The 21,911-nt window shown below is 44.3% G+C and overlaps 1 protein-coding gene across 1 annotated transcript in view; it reads right to left on the minus strand.

The window, feature by feature from the left end:
- The window catches only part of LOC122667557 (protein virilizer homolog), a 78,657-nt gene extending 58,836 nt beyond the window's left edge, over positions 1-19,821 (minus strand). The window contains exons 1-2 of the mRNA XM_043863883.1: positions 19,600-19,821; positions 8,671-8,759 (exon numbers count right to left, since the gene is read on the minus strand). Coding sequence (XP_043719818.1) covers positions 8,671-8,759; positions 19,600-19,674 — 164 coding nt within the window. The 5' untranslated portion in view covers positions 19,675-19,821. The remainder of the gene's footprint in view (positions 1-8,670; positions 8,760-19,599) is intronic.
- Between the last annotated feature and the right edge of the window lie 2,090 nt (positions 19,822-21,911).

Raw genomic sequence — 21,911 nt, forward strand, 5'->3', positions numbered from 1 at the left:
AGAACTGTTCAACTTATCAGTCTCCCTCATAATGCTTGTATTTATAATCTCAAATTACAATAGAAAGGGGAACTCCTAATCAGATTAGGAATTCCTAATCATGATAGGATTCCAAGTTACAATAGAAAAAGAACTAGAACTAACAACTCAAACTGAAACTAAGACTAACAACTCACAGTAGACTTGACATAATTAGAAACTAGGATTCCAACTAGGACTAGGACAATAGAAGATACACATATCAACCAAATCACTGTTCACGTGAACAGTGTCACATGAACAGTACTTCAACACTGTTTTAATAAAATCCTAATGGCCAGCTCGGGTCCTAGAGAATATTCCGGATAAAAAAAAGATCAGATTGCATGGTGCTTTATGCGTGGGGATTTAGGAAAAGTTTTGTTTCTATTTTAGCATAGATCTAGTTTCTATTTTGCTAGTTTTTTTTTGGATGAATAAAAATTTAATTACGACGAAAGAGGGGGAGGGATATACAAGCCCGAAGGCCAACAAACCCATCTAGAAAGAGGCTAGGAAGGGCGCAAAATAGTGGAAGGGATACCCTAGGAGACAACAACAAGCCTGTTCCTTGGGGAATCTATCACACCAGTTGGGGGGAGGGAATTGACTTTAGATGAAACATCAAAGAAGATGGCCTTCCAAATCGTGTCTTAAGAGTTGGAGTTTGACGTCCATCTTCTAAGGTTACGCTCCATCCAAATGTGGGAAATAGTAGCACAAAAGGCCAGCTTTCCAACCTTGTCACAGATTGACTTGCCACCAAAAGTCATATGAATCCAAATCCATTCCCGAGATAGAGGAAGGGGCCTTCTACGAGCAGGACAGCAATGGCGGAGAACCCGGTTCCAAATGGATGCAGCAAAGGGGCAAGTGAAGAAGAGATGATCGGTGTCTTCTTGACCATTCCAACAAAGGCAGCATCTACGGGAGACTTGCATGTGCCGGTGGATAAGAAAGGCCTGAGTTGGGAGGCAATTCGATAGGGCAAGCCAAGCAGTGAAGCTCTGTCTATGGATGTGGCCTTTGTACCAAACCACCTTATGCCAAGGACAGGGGGTCCCTCTATGTCTGACCATGTCCCAAGCGGAGTGGGAGCTAAAGTTGCCTGTGGAGGAGGGAAGCCATAAGATGGTGTCCCCTCTACCTCTGTGTCTTGGAGGAATGGGAGGGAGGGAGCTCCAAAGATCAGCAGGGGGGGGGAGAGGTGGGGGGGACCAAGAACCATCGGTGATGATGGAAGCCACAGTGGAAAGCCTGTCCAAGCCCAAATCATAGATGGTACGGTGGCTGACTATGGAGGCCAAAACACCAGAAGGGTGCCAGTTGTCAAGCCAAAGATAGGTCTGCAACCCATCATCAATCTTGCAAGAGATTGCACCCTTGGCGATATGCCTCACTTGGAGAATTCTGCACCAAATCCAGGATGAGTCAAGGCTAGGGCTGATAGTCCAAATAGAGTCTCTACGAAGAGGCCCCACATACACCCAAGAAGTCCAGATACTAGATTTGTTGGAGAGGATCTTCTAGAGCAGCTGGATGGAACCAGCTAGATTAACATCTCTGATCCTTCTAAGCCCCAGACCTCCTTCAGATTTGGGGAGACAAATGGAGGACCAGCTCTTGGGGTGAAGGAATCTAGCAGTGTCAACACCTTTCCAGAGGAAAGTACACATAATGGACTCGATAGCCTTGATAGCATAGTCTGAGATCTCGCAGAGATTCTCGGTTTTTTGTAATACCGAGTCGAGATGGCATCCGAAACTGAAAAGTGCAATATTTCAGCGAGATCTCAGATCTCGGTTGGATCTCGGTTTCGACCCATTATTTTAACCCACCTACCACTTAAATACCTTACCTAATTGGACAAAACTCGACATATCTCGGCGAGATCTCGGGTCCAAATCTCGAGTTGACCCAAAGTTCAGGCTTCAAGTTGGAAAAAAAAAAATGCACCAACTCGGCGAGATCTCAACTCATCTCGGTTTTTCCAAGAGTCGAGTTGGTCCCGAGACCCGAGTTTTAGTACCTTGCTTGATAGTAGCCTTGGGAAGGCCAAAAACACCGCTCCAAAAGATACAGCAAGACTAGAGAACCGATCTGATGAGCTCAAGGCGACCTGCATAGGATAAAAGTTTGGCTTTCCAAAGCTGCAGTCTCTTGCGGAGAAGGTCAAGGATGGGGTTACAGTGATGGGCTGAGAGTCTGGCTATAATGAGGGGAAGGCTAAGGTAGCGGACAAGGAGGGTGGCAATGGGGAAGCTAGCAATGTTGGAGAGGGCCACTTTGGTCTAGTCAGGAACCCCAGCAATAAAAATTTGGGATTTGAGAAGGTTTATGCGAAGCTCGGAGAGACCTTGGAAAAGGTGGAGGGAGGACATAAAATGCTCAATGGATGAGGGGGTGGCCTTGGAGAAGATCATTAGGTCGTCCGCAAAAGCTAGATGGGTCAGGTTGGTGGGTTTACACTTAGGAATGGGGGAGATGAGGTGGAGGTCAGTTTTGGACTGAAGACTGCGAGAGAGGACCTCGAGGGAAAGACAGAAGAGGAAGGGGGAGAGGAGGGCATCCCTGGCGAATGCCAGCAGAGGAGGGGAAGAAACCCGCAGGGCTGCCGTTGAGGAGAACGGAGAAGCGAGGGGTGGAAATGCAAAAGTGGATCCAACTGACAAAGGAGGGGGGGAAGGCCATCTTAAGAAGTACTTGGGTGATGAAGTCCCATCGAATGGAGTCGAAAGCCTTATGGATGTCAATCTTTAGGAGGGCTGAAGGGGAAATGGTTTTCCGGTGGAAGCCTCGGACAATTTCCTGACAAAGAATGATATTGTCCAAGATACTTCTCCCAAAGATGAAGGCGGACTGATTGGGACTAACAAGGGAGTCAATGACAAGTTGAAGGCGGTTAGCAAGAATTTTGGCGATGAACTTATAGAGAAGGTTGCAGAGGGAGATGGGTCTGAAGTCAGCTATGGAGGAGGCACCAGAGGATTTTGGGATGAGGCAAAGAAAGGTATGGTTGATGTTGAGGATCTGGTAGGGATTGAAAAAGAAGCTCTTGATGGCGCCAATAAGGTCAGTTCCAATGATGTCCCAACAAGAGGAGAAGAAACCCATACTGAACCCATCAGGGCTAGGAGCTTTACTGGCCTAATGGGAGTGGACAGCAGAGACAATTTCGGAGTCAGAGGGGATGGAGCAGAGGGAATTGAAGAGGTTGGGAGGAACGAATTTGTTGATGAGGCCCTCAGGGATGATGGGTTGGGAGGAGGGGGGAGGGCAAAAGATACCAGTGAAGTAGGAGACAGCTTCAGATTTGATGGCTTCAACAGAGGTGAGGACTGAACCAACAGAGGAGGTGAGAGAGAGAATGGAGTTGGAGTTGGTTCTGGCTTTGAGGGAATGGTGAAAGAAGGCAGAGTTACTGTCGCCAAGCTCGAGCCATTTGATACGGGATTTTTGCTTAAGGAAGTTTTCCTCCAGAGAGAGGGAGGAGGCGAGCTCAGAAGCAGCAAGGGACTCCTCCTCTACGAGGGAGGGATTAAGGGGGTCAGCCTGGAGACGCAACTGGATGGAGGAAAGGGTGTCACGACAGGAGGAGACACGGGAAGAGATGTTTCCGAAGGTGGAAGAGTTCCAAGATTTGAGAGGAGATTTGACATTTTTGAGCTTTTTAGAGGAGGCAAGGAGAGGGGAGGAGAAAGACTGGACTGGGATATCCCAAGTAGCTTGAACCAGAGGGAGGAAATCATCATGGGAAGACCACATGTCAAAGAACTTAAAGGGCTTGGGACCAAAGGAGAGATAAGGGAGGACAAAGAGGGAAGTAGGAGAGTGGTCAGAGAGACCTGGGAGGTCAAAAACAGCGCAGGAAGAAGGGAGGGAAGAGAGCCAGGAGTCATTGAGGAGAACACGGTCAAGCTTGCAAGCAACTCTGTCAGCACCAGAGCGCTTATTGTGCCAAGAAAACTCAGCACCCGACCATCGGAGGTCGTTAAGACCAACGTCCTCAAGACAAGAATTGAAGGCATCGACCGCAAGGTGATCAATGGGGGAGCCACCAAGCTTTTCATGGCTAAAACGGACAACATTGAAGTCGCCTCCCATGCCCCAAGGGGCGGAACCAACGGACTAAGAGATGGTGTGGATGTCGTCCCAGAGAGGGAGCCAGTCCAAAGGCCGGTCGAAAGCATACACCCACAGTTATCAAGGCGGGAAGGCGAACATGGCATTTTAGAGAGCCAAAAATCAAGGCGACACGCCATGGCCTGCAGGCGCCCGCCATGGCGCCCAAGGCATCCAAGGCGACCAAGGAGCCTGGACGCCTTGGCGACGCCTTGATAACTATGCATACACCATGGTGAAGAAGAGAAGGTGATTGTGAAGGTGATCAGAGATGCTTAGATGGAGGTATTGGGGGGAGGCAGAGGAGACCAACAGGTGGAATTTGGTGCGATCCCAGAGAACCCAGATACGGCCATTTGGAGAGTGGGTATAGTTGGAGAGGAAGGACCAGGAGGGGGCTATCGAGTGGGCGATGCGAGAGGAGTTGGACTCAAGAACCTTTGTTTCAAGGAGACAGCAAAGGGAGGATTTAGAAGATTTGATGCGAGCACGAATTTCAGCCTGTTTAGCCGGGGCGTTAAGGCCACGAATGTTCCAAATGGTCCAAGGGATCATGAGCAAAAGGGGGGAGGGGGCAACCAACCAGCTGTGGGACTGACTCAAGAAACCGGGGGACACTAGGTGGCCTCAAACCGTACTCATGCAAGGGGGGAAAACAGACCAATGGAGAAGAGGAGGGAGAAGGTAGCAATGGTGGCAGCGAACCAATGGTGGTGGAGGGTCCAACCCTAGGGACAGGTTCAAGTCTGGAAAGGTTCGGTTCAGGTTCAGGTCTGGAATGGTGCGTTGGGTAAATGGGTTGGCTAGATGGGTAAAGCTGGCGGGTTGGTGGGTCGGGCCAGAGGGGGTTTTTTTTAGTAGGTACGAAAGGGGGGATAAGTAGATTGAGGGGGGCAAAGGGAAAGTGGTCACGTGGGGGGGGTTTGGTGAAAAGGTGTTCCTAGGAGAGGGTGCCAGGTGGGTTAATTTGTGAAAGGCATATGGTGGCAGGGGATAAAGTCGAAGTTGGGTTGCCAAAAGAGGGAGATAAGCTGTGCGAAGGCAAGGGGGGGGGAGCAGGGGGAGCCTGAACATCAGACTCGCAGAGCTCAGGAGGAGCAGCCAAGGCAGCAGCAACATCACCGTCAGAATCAGTTTCCAGGCACAGGACTACGAACCGGTTGTGGTCAACGCAAGGCTGTCGATTATCGGGAACCTCTCCATTGTTGGGATTCTCGCCGAGGTTGGGAACCTCAACAGATTCAGGCCTTCTTCTCCGGCGACGATTCCTGAGCTTTTTCCGGCCACGAGAAGGTTGCAGAGGTCTATCGATCCTCAAGTCAAGCTTCGCCAGGGCTTGGAGCGAGGCAAGAGACAAGGCGACGATCTCTCCTTCAGACGGGGTAGCTAGCCGGTCTTGAGTGATTTCAGTCGTACAATCTAACGTAACCATTTCTAGAAGCGAGGCACCCGAAGAGGCACCAGATGGCTAATGGTGCTGAGGTTTGGGGCTGGGAGAGCTGCAACAGAGATCCCCTGTTTCAGTGAAAGTGCTTGCCGCAAGAGGCGAAGGAGAAGGAACAGGGGGCACGCACTGCTTTGAGGGATGACCGAAGGTTTTGCACATAGAGCAGTATTGAGGCAGCCATTCATAGGAGACTCTCTGAGTGAAAGCATGACCGTCTTCTTCGTGGATGGTAACGAATTCCGGAGGAGGCACCTCTGCAGAGACTTCAACACAAATGCGCGCGAAGGAGAGGCGGCCCATCTTTTTTGTACGTTCATCTGAGAAGAGAGGGTTGTCTATAGTCGAACCCACAATACTGAGGCCTAAGGCGCACCAGTAGTGGAGAGGGAGGCCAGGCAGATTGACCCAGACAGGGATGGACTTGAGGTCGATCCTACTGAGGGAGGAGCAATGGTCCCATTGCCGGAGAAAGATTGGCTTTTTTCCAATCGACCAAGGACCACCCTCCAAGGCACGGGATCTGTCGGCATCATCTGAGAACCGGAAGATGAAGATGCCACTCGAGAGAAGATAGGAGAAGACAGCTCCAATTGCACGCCACTATTTGAGCAGGGAAGCTTTAACAATATGAAAAGGTGGTCAAGTGCCAAGGAAGTGCCCCACAAGACAACTCTGCCATTTGGTGATTTCGTCATCTAGCAGGCCTTTCGGACAGAAGCCCACCTTGGAATCGTCGACGATGGTGGGAGGAACAAAATGGAGGGAGTGCCTGCCGATGGGGGTGTTGCTCGATAACAGAGAACTCCAGGTCAGGGAGTTTGAAGCAGGATTAATGGTTGTTGCAGTGGGTGAAGCAGGGTTAATGGTAGCGACAGGGTTAGGTGAGTTTCTGTGGGTAGGGGTAAGGCCGAGAGGAGGGGAGGAGTTCACAGTGGGGGAGGCATCAGGGTGTTCAGGGTAAGGGGAAGTCGCCGGGCAAACAGTAAGGGGGGGAGGAGGAAGCATTGCCGGAGAAAAGCTCAAGTTACATATTCTCTCCCTAGATAGTTATTTGTTTCTAAATTAGAGTTTCTATTTTAGTTGCTTAGCTAAGTTACAGTTTCTATTCTAGTTACTTTCTATTACTTATAAAACAAGTCTCAGCCATATAAAAGACTGCTATTTTATTTCTTTCGATTTTTGACTCATCTCCTTGAGTCTATTTATATATTGTAACCTGCCCATAGAGGCACCGCACGATTTGAATGAAGAGTTAAGACTGCTTATGCAAGTTTTATTGTCCCAATGGTGTGGATGAAGGGCTGAGAAGCCTGGCTGGTGAGAGCCGAATCTCCTTATCCCCCTTTACCTTCTATCTTCTTCTACCTTATTCTCTCTTGCTCCAATCGAGTTCCCCTGCTGCTGCTTCCTATTGACTGCAACAAGCTGCCGTGAAGACTCTTTTGAAGATCAGATTCAACCCCCAATCACTTCCAAGGATTGCTGCTGCTGCTGCACACAACCAAGAGGAGGACTGAAACACACCTGCGGCTCTGTTTTCAGCCCAGATTCTGCTACAACTTTGGAGGCTCAGATCTCTGCAACCCTCTGCCTGATTGGAAAGCTGTTTGGAGCACAACCTCTCCTTGCATGGATCCACCTTCGATCCAAGTTTGACACCATTCTGGTGGTTGGTTTGTTTGCTATGGTCCTCCTATTTTCAAGTTTAACCTTCTAATTCTGTGACCTGCGCATATCTTGACATTAAGCCATCAGAATTAGCCCCAATTTGGAGGACTAATCCATCCTACCTAGACCTACCCTCGACCTGAATTTCAGTCCCCATCACTTGGCTGAATATAGAGGTTCTGTCCATTTTCTAACTGATTTGTTTCTAATTTGATGTTCTGCTGCCACCTACCATCAATCCTACAGTAGAGTGGTTCTTACTTGAACCTCTTCTACATTAAAGAGACTACCAAATGAAGCACCCAGAAAGGCAAACATGTCTGCCAGACAGACAAGAAAAGCAAAAACCAGAAACCCATTGTCCATTGAAGAGCCAGTCTGTCCTGTTAGACATGTACAAACATTCATTGAATCCTTCACAACTCCACTCTTGCCAATGTCATGTGTAAGGTTTCATAAGAATGAAATGTTCATTGAGGAAATCATTAGGCTAGTTTTCTAACAAGAAGAAAGATTCCCATAGCAAACCTATTATGAGTAGATGCCTAAATGGCCCTCCTTAACTTCAAGTTCAGGGAGGAAGAAATTCAAGCCCAAAGAAAAGGGTTCTGATATCATCCGTAACATAGTTGTCACAGTGTCTAGGTGACCCAAGGCGTTGGAGGGCACCTAGACGCAAGGTGAAACCAACAAAGCGACCAAGGTGTCCAAGGCACCCGCCCAGGCAACCAAGGAATCCAAAGCGACCAAGGCGCCTAGACACCTAGGTGATGCCTTGACAACTATCAAGAGTCAGCTATACAAATCAGCCCTCATAACACCATAAGCACATTTCCTTACACTATCTCTTAAGGTGCCAAATATACCCAACGGGCCTGGATCACCAAGAACTGACACCAAAGTCAAAGTTGAAGGGATGGGATTTGGGGGAACCAAGTTGTGGCCGTAAGATGGGAAATGGAGATGATTCAATGATATCCAACCAAACACTGATGACAGAACTAATCGAGATATCACATGAAGCACCCAACATAGATGGCCATCTTTAAACTCTGATCATGGAGAGATCGGTAATAACTTGAGAACCCAAATATGCATTCATAAAAATAATAAAAAATAATAAATAAAAAAAAAGGAAATCTATAACTGCAGACACAACAAACATATCTACAGAAGACAAATAAATGATTAAAAGAGCTGAACATTATTTACATAGCAACAATAAAGGGCGTACCCAGTGCACGAGGCTCCCGCCACTGCGGGGTCTTGGGAAGGTCATAATGTACAAAGTTTTACCCCTGCTTTTGCAGAGAGGCTGTTTCCAGATATTTACATAGCAACAATATGGCCAACTATTAAATGACTTCCACCAAAGAAAACAGAAACTAACCACAGAGAACAGATCTTTTACATACCCAATAAGTGTTATTACTTGGGAAGCCAATGATGCATTCTGTTCAAGGAATTCACAGGCAGTAATGACAACAGGTTCTGCAAATATTACCTGCAAATAGAAAGGATATGTTATATTGATCAATAAATGTGTCACCATAGATTAGGTAACAAACAATAAAAAATTAAAGCATTACAATAAGTTAGAAAACCACTCACAAGATGCATGCCAAAACACTGGAAGACAAGACAAACACATTAGAACACCTTAAATGAAAACTAAAAGAAAAGCTAGCTGTTGCTTCTCAGGGTGGAGATTTGGGAGCCAGTACGTTCTGCGGTAGGTTGGGCAGTGGTTTTTTCAGGTTATGACTCATGATAGGATGAAGTCCTCTTTTTCCTCCTCCTTGCATTTTGGGTGGTATATGAATGCTCACATGTGTGTAGTTTGTCCACACCGGGGGGGTGGGGGTTTAATCCCCACTTTCACTTGGGGCTCATCTCTTAGAACTTGGACACAACTGATACAGTCAAAAGAACTGGAAAGAAATAACAAATCCGAATAGAGAGGTTGTTGTTCTCCTATTAGCATTAGAATTAGATGAGAAACAGAGGTTTAGGGAATGATTCGACTTGTCATTAATGACAGAGGTCATCTTTATTTATAATAAAGTTACAACCATAAAAGGGTAAAAAAGGTCAAATAAAGTACAACCCTAAAAGTAAGGTGTGTTGACAACTAGACTATGACACGGATCTCAACACTCCCCCCTCAAGTTGGTGCAAAGATATCAGACATGCCCAACTTGGAAACCAAAGGATGGAACACTTACAATTTAAACCTTTTGTAAACACATCAGCTAACTGATTAACAGAACTAACAATGGAATACATATTTTCCCTTGTTCAAGCTTCTCTTTGATGAAGTGTCTGCAGATCTCAATATGCTTCGTTCTATCATGCTGGACCAGATTGTGAGCAATACTACTGGCAGCTTTGTTATCACAGTAGAGGCGCATAGTCTTCAGAAATAACTCCCAAATCACCCAACAGTCCCTTAAGCCACATGAGCTCACAAATCCCTTGTGCCATGGCACGATATTCGGCTTCAGCACTAAAATGAGACATAACCGACTACTTCTTGCTTCGCCATGTGACAAGGTTACCCCCAAGGAAGGAACAATATCCAGAGGTAGATCTTCGATCATCAATAGACCCAACCCAATCGGCATTAGTAAACGCTTCCAGTCTCAAATGCCCATTGTTAGAGAAGAGATTCCTAAGAGTAGACTTCAAATACCTCAATATACGGTGCACGGCTTCAAGATAAGATGTTCTGGGATCATGGAGGAACCGACTAACAATGCCGACAACCTAGGCAATATAAGGTCTAGTATGGGACAAATAGATCAACCGACCAACAAGTCTTTGGCATTTTTCGTAGTCGACAGGATCACCCATGGCACTACAAAGCAGGTGATTAACCTCAATGGGAGAATCCATAGGCTTACATCCAAGCATACATGTCTCATTGAGAAGATCCAAGACATACTTTCGTTGGGGAATAAAAATACCCATGTTCGACCTTGCAACTTTGATCCCAAGAAGTACCAGAGAGGTATTAGATCTTTGGTTTCAAACTCCTTTGCTAATAGTGATTTCATATTTGAGATCTCACCATCATTGTTGCCAATAATCACTATATCATCTACAAACACAATGAGGGTCGTAATTTGATTATCAATCCTTTTCACGAACAAGGTGTGATCAACTTGACTTTGTCGGTAGCCAAACTTCTGCATAGCTTTTAGGAATCGACCAAACCATGCCCTAGGAGATTGTTTGAGACCATACAATGACTTTTGGAGGTTGCAAACACGACCAGTAGTAGATGGGGATGCAAAACCAGAAGGTATATGGTATATCCATGTAGACTTCTTCTTCAAGGTCTCCATTAAGAAATTCTTAACATCCACCAAGATTGGCAGCACATGACAGTAATGCTCTAACAGAGTTTATATTTGCAACATGTGCAAAGGTTTCTTGATAATCGATCCCATAGGTTTTGGTGAAGCCATTGGCAACCAAGTGCACATTATATCTCTCAATAGTGTCATCTGCCCTTTGCTTGATTGTAAACCCCCATTTGCATACAACTAACTTCTTCCCTTCAGGGCGAGGGACAAATTCTCAGGTACCATTTTTGTCTAAAGCTTGCATTTCTTCTAGCATGGCAGCCTTCCACTTCGGATCTTTGATGGCTTCTTTCCAATCCTATAGGATAGACACAAAGGATGACGAGAAAACAAAAGCCCAATAGGAAGGTGATAAAGACTCATAAGTGTTAACAAAACAGGATTTTATGAATGGCTTAAGTGATTAATGTGATCACTAAGCAGCTTTATTTATAACATTCAATTAGAAAGGCAGAATTCAATAAAGGTCCCTACATAGCCGACTATATAAGCTATGGGGAAAAAACATAACAAATAAGACTAAAATACACTTATCGGGTTTACATAACTCAATACTCCCCCTCAAGTTGGTGCATAGATATCGCATATGCCCAACTTGACTAAACAAGGATGAAACAACTTCCCACTTAGCCCTTTGGTGAAGACATGAACAAGTTGATCACTAGACTTCACAAAAGGTATACAAATCTGCCCACTCTCTAACTTCTCCTTGATGAAGTGCCTGTCAATCTCCACATGCTTGGTACAGTCATGTTGCACTGGATTATGGGCAATGTTGATCGTTGCTTTGTTGTCACAATACAACATCATTGGAAAATGAACAGAACCACTAATATCTTGGAGTAAACTCTGAAGCCACAATAACTCATATATGCCCTGGGCCATAGCATGGAATTCGGCTTCAGCACTGGATCTCGCCACAACATTTTGTTTTTTACTCTGCCACGTGACAAGATTACCTCCTACAAAAGTACAATAACCTGAAGTGGATTTCCTGTCAGGATTACCACCCTAATATGCATCTGTGTAAGCCTCAATTCGAAGATGATCATGCGGAGACAGTAGAATCCCTTTTCCTGGAGCTGACTTCAAGTAATGGAGAATACGAAGGACAGCAGCCATATGAGTGGTGTAGGGATCATGCATGAACTGACTAACCAAGCTTATTGCAAATGCAATGTCCGGTCTAGTGTGGGAGAGATAAATTAATTCTCCCACCAACCGTTGATATCGACCCTTATCAACCAGATCACCATCCTTCTCTTGCAAACAAATAATAGCTTCCAAAGGAATGTCACACGGATGACATCCTAACAAACCAGTCTCTGAGAGTAGGTCTAGAACATACTTCCTTTGGGAGAGAAAAATGCCTTAGGGAGAACGGGCAACTTCAATCCCAAGGAAGTACCTGAGCTGTCCTAGATCTTTTATTTCAAATTCTCGTCCCAAGAAAGTCTTCAAGTGAGAAACTTCATCTGCATCATTACTAGTTACAACTATGTCATCGACATAAACTATAAGAAGAGTGACCTTATCCCCATTTCGCTTGATGAACAAGGTGTGATCAGCATTACTCTGTTTGTATCCAACAGAAATCAATGTTTTATGGAACCTGCCAAACCAAGGCCGAGGAGAATGCTTCAGCCCATATAATGCCCGCTTCAGCTTGCAAACCTTCCCATGAGTCTTGTCACAAGAAAAACCTGGAGGAACCTCCATATAAACCTCCTCTTCCAGCTCTCCATGAAGGAATGGAGTTTTTACGTCCAATTGCTGCAAATCCCAGCCTCGATTGACAGCATATGACAGCAAAACCCGAACAGTATTCAACTTTGCAACTGGGGCAAACGTCTCCTGATAGTCGATCCCATAGGTCTGAGTAAAGCCCTTGGCCACAAGTCTAGCCTTATATATGTCCACTATTCCTTCTGGCTTTTGCTTAACAACAAACACCCATTTACAGCCGACTGGTTTCTTGCCCGGAGGAAGAACCACTAGCTCCCACGTCTCATTTTTGGATAAGGTCGTCATTTCTTCCATCATGGCTGCTTTCCACTTTGGATCTGCAATCTCTTCTTGCTACTTTTGAGGAATAGAAACAGAGGAAAGAGAGGACACAAATGCACGATAGGAAGGAGACAAAGCATCATAGGAAACAACATTAGAGATGGAATGTTGGGTGCAAGACCTAATGCGACAAACAGCAATAGGTAAGTCAAAAGAAGGATTCTTACCAGATGATATAGCAGGGTCTGGATCTGGATCAAGTTCTGACGATTGGGAAGTGGTACAGTGGTGGTAGTCTCAGCTTGCTCTTTGTGCTTCCGGGTATAGACTTTATCAACAGGAATCTGATTCACAGGTCTACGCTCCCCCTTAATAGGAATTAAAGTAGAGACTGAAGTTGGAGGCTCTGGAGAAGAAGGCTCCCCCTGAATAGGAGCCGGAAGGATAGCAGACACATCTTCAAAACCTGGATCATGCTCCCCCTATGGCTAAGAATAATACACCAGTGATTCATGAAAGACAATATCCATGGTAACAAATGTACACCGAGTGGGCATGTGATAGCACTTGTATCCTTTCTGAATGGGAGAGCAGCCCAAAAAGATACACCAAATGCTCCGAGGGTCGAGCTTGCCATGAGGATGATGGTTGCGAGCATAACAAACACAACCAAAAATTTTTGGGGGGACCACAAAAGAAGAACCCTAAAGAATGTCAATAGGGGCACGGCCATCAAGTACACCGATAGGCATTCGGTTGATGAGGTAGGCAGCGATAAGTATAGCATCACTCCAATATTGAGAAGGAACCTGTCGTGCAAACATAATGGCCCGAGCCACCTCTAGAAGATGCCTATTTTTCCTTTCAGCCACTCCATTCTGGGTCGAAGTGTCAACACAGCTGGTCTGATGAACAATGTCGTTTTCAGCCAAATAATTTTTGAACTGACCCTCCATGTATTCTCTGCCATTATCACTCCGCAGAATTTTTAAGGTGGCATTGAATTGGGTCTGAACCATAAGATGAAAAGGCCGAAAACAGGTAAAAACCTCACTCTTGTGCTGCATCATGTATACCCAGGTAGTACGAGTATAACAATCTATAAATGAGACAAACCATCGATGACCAAAAATAGAAGCACGACAGGCAGGGCCCCACACATCAGTATGAACTAAAACAAAGGGAGCCAGCCAGGAAGAACCAAAACCCTGGAATCGATATTGGGAGAAATCGATCCCAAGAAAAGGAGAGCATAATTTTTGCAAAAAACTCAGAAGTTGTGGCTGGATATGAGGTCGAGTGACCCTCTTGGTGGTAGAAACTCCTCTCAAAAAAATCAGCAGCAGCAAGCAGCCCTAACCCAAAAATTGATATGTGTCAGGGTTTTACAAAACACTGAAAGTAGAGATCGATTGGGGTTAGGGGTCTTCAAAAAAAACTTGTCGAGGTTGGATAGATGCTGGACAAGGTTGCAGATGAAGCCCCAACAAAGGAAAATCAGTCTTCAACAGGGATAGTGGCCTGATCTTCAAAAAATATGGAGAACTCCAACATCGCAGAGATGGTTCCAACAGCTATCGAGCAGAAATTAGGTCATGAAAAAGAGGTAGGTTTGAGGGCAGCAGCTAGATCATATGGTAATCAGATCTATCCGGCAACTATTTACTACTGGAAACAGCCCATCAAATCTGGAGTGCTGCCAAAGAGACTTATGGGCGTGTTGAGAATGATGCTCAGGTGTATGAGATTCGCAAGAAAGTTCATGACACCACTCAGAAGGAGCTGTCCGTCCAAGTACTACGCTGCCCTCAAAAGCTTGTGGCAGCAACTGGATCATTACTCCGACTTTCAGCCATGTACTGCTACTGATATTGCTACCTATCGCAAACACATCGACAAAATCCATGTATATGACTTCTTGGCAGGTCTGAATGTGGAGTATGAGTGTATAACCCTATTCGAGTACAAGTTCTCAACTGGTCTCCATTTCCTACCCTAGAGCAGTCCTTTGCCTTGGTTCATACAGAAGAGACTCGTCGGGCTGCTATGTTGCATTCTTCTACTGTTGATCGCTCCGCCTTACAAGATAATTCCAACCCTACTTTTATTACTATTACTGATGGTGATACTGCTGCCTCCAAAGAGCCTGTGTCAAGTGTGAACACCGCAACAAACCTTATCACACTAAGGCTCAATCTGGAAGTTACATGGGAAGCCTACGACTTTGAGGCAAAACGGGCCATGGGAAGTCCAAACCCAACGCCAATCTTCTGAATCTCGGCTGTTGCTGCTGCCCTTCTACAGTCATTGGGCTTACTCGGATGAACTCCTGGCTTTCCGTCACATGCTACAGGCATAGTTGTCATGGCGTCGCCATGGCGACGCCATGGCGTCTGGCGCTGGAGAGGGCTGCATGGCGACCTACGCCATGGCGACCCTCTTTGATTTCTTCTTCCGACTCTCTTTCCTCTTCGATTTCTTCTTTGTCTTCGATTTCTTCTTCCCTCTTCGATTTCTTCTTTCCCTCTTCAATTTCTTTCGATTTCTTCTTCGATTTCTTCTTCCTGTCTTCTTTCCCTCTTCGATTTCTTCTTCCTGTCTTCTTTCCCTCTTCGATTTCTTTCGATTTCTTCTTTCCCTCTTCGATTTCTTCTTCGATTTCTGAATTTTCTTCTTAAAACTTGAGAAACAATAGAGAAAAAATAAAACATGGCTTGAGTATACATCTATTAACACATTAAAAATAGAGAAAATAAAAATAAAACATGGTCGACATGCTCGCCATGGCACGACATGCTCGCCATGGCAACGCCATGGCGGGCGACATGTCGATATATCGACGTGACACCCTCCACCGACTTGGATCGCCGTGGACGCCGTGACAACTATGGCTACAGGCCTCTTCCGTTGCACCTACTACGACTTCTGCACCTGCTGCCCCTCTTGGTTCTCACTTTGCCTCAGGTATTCCAGTCAGTAGCCATTGCGCATCGTCTGTCTCCAGTCCTTGGATTATGGACTCCGGTGCTACTGACCACATGACTGGTTCCCCCCACGTGTTTCACCAATATTCTCCCTCTTCTGGAAAAGATAGTGTTCAAGTGGCTAATGGTTCCCTTTCTCCTATTAATGGAAAGGGTTTCATTCGCTGCTCTCCTAAGTCCTACCCTTACATTAAATTCTGTTTTTCATGTTCCCTCCTTTTCTACTAATCTTCTTTCCATTAGTAGTCTAACTAAAGATTTGAACTGCAAAATAACTTTCTTTCCCTCTCATTGTGTCATACAGGATCTGGTGAAAGGGCACACGATTGGGAGTGGTAAGGTACATGGTGGTCTCTACTTACTCGATACGGGTCAGTCTTCTCCTCCATCTGCTTCATCTTCGGCTCATCAGTTACATTCAGCCACTTCTCCTAATCTCCATTTATGGCGTTGTCGGCTTGGTCACCCTCCACTTAGAACTTTAGCCTTTTTGTTTGCCTTGGGGAATTTTGGAGTCCCCGCCACAATGGTTGCCCGGGCAAATACTGATGCGGATAAGCAATTTAGCATCTTATTCTCTTGCTTACACCTGTATTAAGACTTTTGAAATGCAAATAAAATGTCTTATTATTGTGATACAGGTAAAAGGTGGATGTTGCATCGGGGTGACATACAAGAATTGAAGAAAATAGCAATCAAGGTGCTCTCTGCCTCTCCCAGACATGTTCCACCTCCGGCTGTGAATTAAACTATAGTACATTTTCACTCATCCATTCCAAAGGCGGAATCGATGGGGGTTCCCAACGTCTAGAAGACTTGGTGTATATCCCCTACAATATGATGCTGAAGATGTAGCACATATGCATGGGCATGGTGAACAACAAGGACCAGATCGAACTCGCCGACATTTTCCCAATGGAGTTGGAGGAGGATCCCTTAGTGGAGTGGGTGAGGGATAGAGCTGAGCCGGTGATGGATCAGGCTGCGGGTAGGCATGCTCCCCATATATCTAGTCAGATGGGTACTGATGTGGATGAGTATATGGCATCAGAGGGTTGGACACACTTACAACCACCTCGACCGTTTGAGCCTGCACCTAGCAAGGATGAAGAGGAGGAGGACCCTGATTGGTCCCATTCTAGTGGTCACACTCACACCCCGTCACCGTCTACTAGTGGAGATGATGGGGGTAATGATAGAAATGTTGAAATTTGATTCACTGGGGAGCGAGAGCCAAACCCAGAGCTGATTCGATTCACTGGGAAGACCCAGTTTGATCACGCCACATAGGATATGGACCACGGCGCACATCCATCCTCCTCACATGTAGACTACACAAGAGGGTCACGCCGCCAGTTCCAACCAGATGAGCGAGTTGATTGTATGGACATCGATAGCTTGTCTAGCACTGTTAGAGGATTGAGTGTAGAGGACAGCAAAGGAAGTGGTCCTTTGCCGAGGACAATAGCTGGTCAGAGTGCAATGCACAGGGTGGCGGCAATGGTCTTTTCACTAGCGTGGGGGAGCATATATCTTCTTCATCTGTTCCTAGTTCTTTTAAGTATGAAGCCTACTCACAATCACAAACTGGATTATCCGTTGTCAACAAATTCTTCTCCTACCAAGCCCACCAGCCATACATGTCGATGCCGACAACACCATCAAGTCACAGTGGCTCAGTGGTTGGTTCTCCGTAGTATGGTGACCTAAACCCTAGGCTTGGTTACCTTTAGTATGTAGATGAGGCTTTTTACAGAGCTGTTATGAGGACTTTGAGCATTTCTTCCGGCAGACTATGACGTGTCTGCATTTGTCTTACAAATAGAAAAAATTTGGTGTCAGCACCATCGGTTGATGACTGTGCTCGATCAATCGATCCTCCGGACCTCCACATCATAGTTACAAATATTAGCCATTAGGCTTGCATGAAGGGGTCTACTTCGTAGTTTGTACTCATGAATTAGCAAACAGTATTGTATTATTTACATGTACTTGGGTGTCTATGTAAAATGTACATTGTACTATTTCATAATTAATGAATATAATGTTTCTACATTCATGGTGCATAATTTACTTGTTTTACTTGTTTTTTTCTGTCCTCTAGTATTAAAACAATGTGTAGTATAGACAATATTACACAAGGTATATAATAGGATTCGACGTATACTACCAACCAGGGGTGCAAATCCAAACCACCATTTTGTGTGACTTTTCTTGCAAAATGAAGGCTTACATATGTTTATATAAGCTAAAATAAGATTTCCCTGAAATATTGGAGATGTCCGTCGATGGGTATTCTATCCCTATCTGACTTCTATTTTTTATTAGTTTTTGGATAAATCTTACCTATAAGTCAGCACTAATGCTATCCTATTACTGTCTAGCAAAGGCTCTGAATACATGTACAGGCCATAGGCCTTTCCAATTGATTTTATTAATTCAACACTTCAGATTTCTGAGTCTAGCTGTGGATGCAGTGATTGCTTGGTGGATTCCAATCCCGGACCTAGGTAGTTTCCTGGTCAGTTATCTTAATTATCTTCTATTCTACTCATTTCGTGTCAACAGGTCAGATCTAAACATTTCGCTATTGCCTGTGATAGTTCTATTTTACTGTTCTGATTTGGATTTTGTTTGATCTCCATACCAATCCATCTGATGAACTGTTTGCTCTAAAACTAATACACCAGTTTCTGTTTTTTATTTGATATTCTGTTCTGTGATCTGGAAATTTAAGGTCAATTGGTATTGTTCTGGTAGGTACTCATTCTCCTAGTAGCACTAAGACTCTCTCATAACTCCCTATTCTGATATCAGACTTGGCCCAATTTCAGCAGGCCGAATCTGTCACTGGAATAGAACCATCGACTAGATTTTGGGTCTGTTTGACTGCTCTGTTTTGGGTTATACATTTCTCCTAATTCTGGGTTCTTTATTCTGCAACTCAGTCGTGCGGCCCGTGCTAGCTTGCATAGTGCAGAAACTCATTCTGTTTCTGCAAAATTCTGCAGAATTATTCTACATGTCCTAATCAGCACTCGACCTCAATTCTGTGCTGTTCTGATATCCCTAACCAGCTATCTATTATTTATTCTTCGATTACTTCTACTGATTATTCTGGTATGATTTTTAGACTTCATTAATAGCTATCTATTTGCTCCCTCCAAAGATCATTCTGTTCCTTAGCCTGTGCATTGCAGCAGTCGCCAGCGGGAGCAACCTTCCCAGGGCTCTAACTCAGTGGACAATAGCAGCTCCAAATTTCGAAGTCTTATGCTTTCTATGATCACTTGCATGGATTCTTCAAAACACGACAGATGCATTGAAGAAATCCATACGTGGACTCCTAAGGAGACTGATCTTTTATTGTTTCTCTTTTTCTCCCAATCTTCTATTAAAATTTTTCTTGGAACTCAACCCATTTCTTCACCCTTCTATTCTCATCTGTTTGATTTCAAATTTCCTACAACCCTATTTCTCTTTCACCGAATAACAATCATAATTTCGTACACCTATTTAGTCGTTAAGCCTCAAAATTATTTGCCTTGTAAATCTGACCTCAGCTTTCCATTCATTTACAACAAAAATCCTGCATCGATTTAAGGTAACCCTCATTCCCCATGCATCAGTATATAGAGAACGTACTGCCACATAAAAATCTGGAGTTTTTCATGGAAACAGATTACAACAATACAACATACGTTTGAAACCTAATTGCTATCTGGGTTCTTTGTTGACACCAGTGCTACACGTCCAATTATTAAACTAACCTGGGAAAATAGGTGGGGTGCGGATATGAAACCTTGAGGCTTGAACTTTGAGAAAGATACATTGGGAACAGTAGCCGACAGAGCAGGTCCCGGGACATGCTCAGGAGTAGCAAATAAATTCTTGTTTTTACTCTATCTGCCTAAACTTTTACTACTCATCCACCACAAAGTAGTACAAATAAAAGGGCATTTGAAATATGTCAAAACGGGTTTACCTCGTCAACATATTCATCGAGTTGGGGATGAACGAAGGTTTGAGCAAACAAAACACAGGGCTCCGGACGACCCATTTCTTGAACTCTTCCGAGGCTCTTAAAACACCATTGCTTTTCCCACAGTCCACGGATATGAAGGAAAGAGACGAAGACGTTACAAGTTAATCTTCCAGAAGCGAACACGAACACAAGAGAACTAGGGTACAGAACGTAAAATTCTCAGCTTCCGAACAAATAAGTGGGTCCGACAAGCTTTCTTGAAATCCTTGAATGCGAGAGGAACGGTAGAACTGTGGAAGCCGGGAACTGAGATGACCTATGCCTTCCAAGAATGGAGAACTTCGTTGGGTTCCACTGGCTCCATAGAGAAAACAATGTTTGAGTAGAGAACTTTCTCCCGCCCCTGAAATGGCTTTGCAGGGTATAGTGTTAGAAGGAGATGCCAAGGCCCAACTCCTAACTCCCGAAGTCATAATAGTGTGGGTCGAGGGCAGGAAACAAAAACACAAGTCTAACATTGTCCAACACCGTGCCGGGTTCGCGGATCCGGAACCTTCAAAAATAGGGCTACATGCACCAATCGTAGATAGACGGAAAATTATCTCCTCCAGTTGCCTGCCCAGCCCATTTTCCCAATGCCTGTAATAAGGGGGGTGGACCCCACTCAGGTAGAGTGTTTGAGCAGGGGTAGGGTGGCCATTGTCTCCCCTTGTTATAGGCACTGGGGGAACTGAGCCAGGTAGGGAACTGGAGGGGACAAAAATCCATAAATAAAAATGTACACCACACCATCGTAAGAACCGAAACGAGTCTCAATGATAAAGAGTTATGCTTTTACCAAAAAGACAAAGAATCGAAACGTATATTAAAGTCTAGGATCCATAAATAAAAAATTAGAAGAAACAATGCTATTTGGGCACGTGCGGTGCGTTGTGTCAGACATAGGGGCATGCGAAATGACTATTGCACTTCAATGGAAAGGCCAAATATCTTAGGGGTGCGGCGGTCATTTTGTGCACCCCTATGTCTGGGCGTAGAGACAGCGCACCGCACACGCCCATATAGGTAGTGTTCTCTATCCCTAAAAAATTGGACACTCCATTTCAAATTGATCCAACCAAATATCAAGTTCATGTCAGATTACAATTCGAGAAAAGTGTTAGGCATCTTGGTCCACTCAGTTATATCGAACTTCAACTATAGGTGTATGCTAAAAAAATCCAAACCATATGTATCATGATGAACTGAAAAGGAAAGAGAAAACACATTGTTATAACCCTCTGCCCTATGTTAATATGCCAAAAGTAGAGAAAACATTTGCAAAAACTCTAAGATCTACACATTGTTATAACCCTAAACAAAGGTTAGTGACATGCTAAAAATTATGAAATCGCCACCATTCATGCAAATATGATACAGTGCCTTTAAAACATAAGAATTAAATCTCAAACATAAGTTGTGGATATATCACATCATAAACAGTGAATAATCATGACAAAATAAAATAAATAAAATATTGAGAAAATTGTACATATATGAAATAACTAAAATACCCTTAGGTGTAAAAACTATTAAAACACAGTGAAAATAACATAAAGAACCAGACAAACATTATTTAATGTTAGAAAACCAAATCAATCATCAATAATGAAGCTTGAAAACGAAGAACATTCGACATGATAAACATCAACTAAACACAGAAATCAAATGAAAATAGCAAAAGACTAAAAATTCCAAAAAATCATGGTTGAAAGATGAAAAGACCTAATGAAACATGGTACGATAATCCTTTAACAAACTAAGAAAACATGCCCCGATTCATGGCATGTCTTCGCTGCCCTGATATGTGCAGCAACTACATATCCTCAGTAAATGTAGGATATCTCAGAGCACAGTCAACGAAATCAAATGAAATAAAATCTGAAAGAAATAAGACTCACTTAGCTTTTACTTTTGTGAATAGTGTAGAGACGTTGGAGCATGTTAGGATTAAGTTTGGAGGAGCTCAAGTTGGGACTATTGCAAGGGACTTGCAGAAAATCTCTCTTAGGTTTGGGTACCAAACAATTATCAAAAAAACTTTGTTACGTAAGATATCTTACAGTAAACCATTCAAGATTCTTAACTGGTCAAGTCTGATACATACACAATGTGTACCCACATTTGTGTTTAGAAGCTCCATTCCCAAGAATACACAATGTGGCAACCATGTAAACAGAGAGTCCAACTCCTTCCCTAGTTGCGAACCCTTTGAGATCATACCACTGGACACACAATCGCCCATAAAATGTAAATTAATTAAAACTCGACCA

This window comes from Telopea speciosissima, chromosome 7 (genome assembly GCF_018873765.1).
Source record: "Telopea speciosissima isolate NSW1024214 ecotype Mountain lineage chromosome 7, Tspe_v1, whole genome shotgun sequence".
Lineage (NCBI taxonomy): Eukaryota > Viridiplantae > Streptophyta > Magnoliopsida > Proteales > Proteaceae > Telopea > Telopea speciosissima.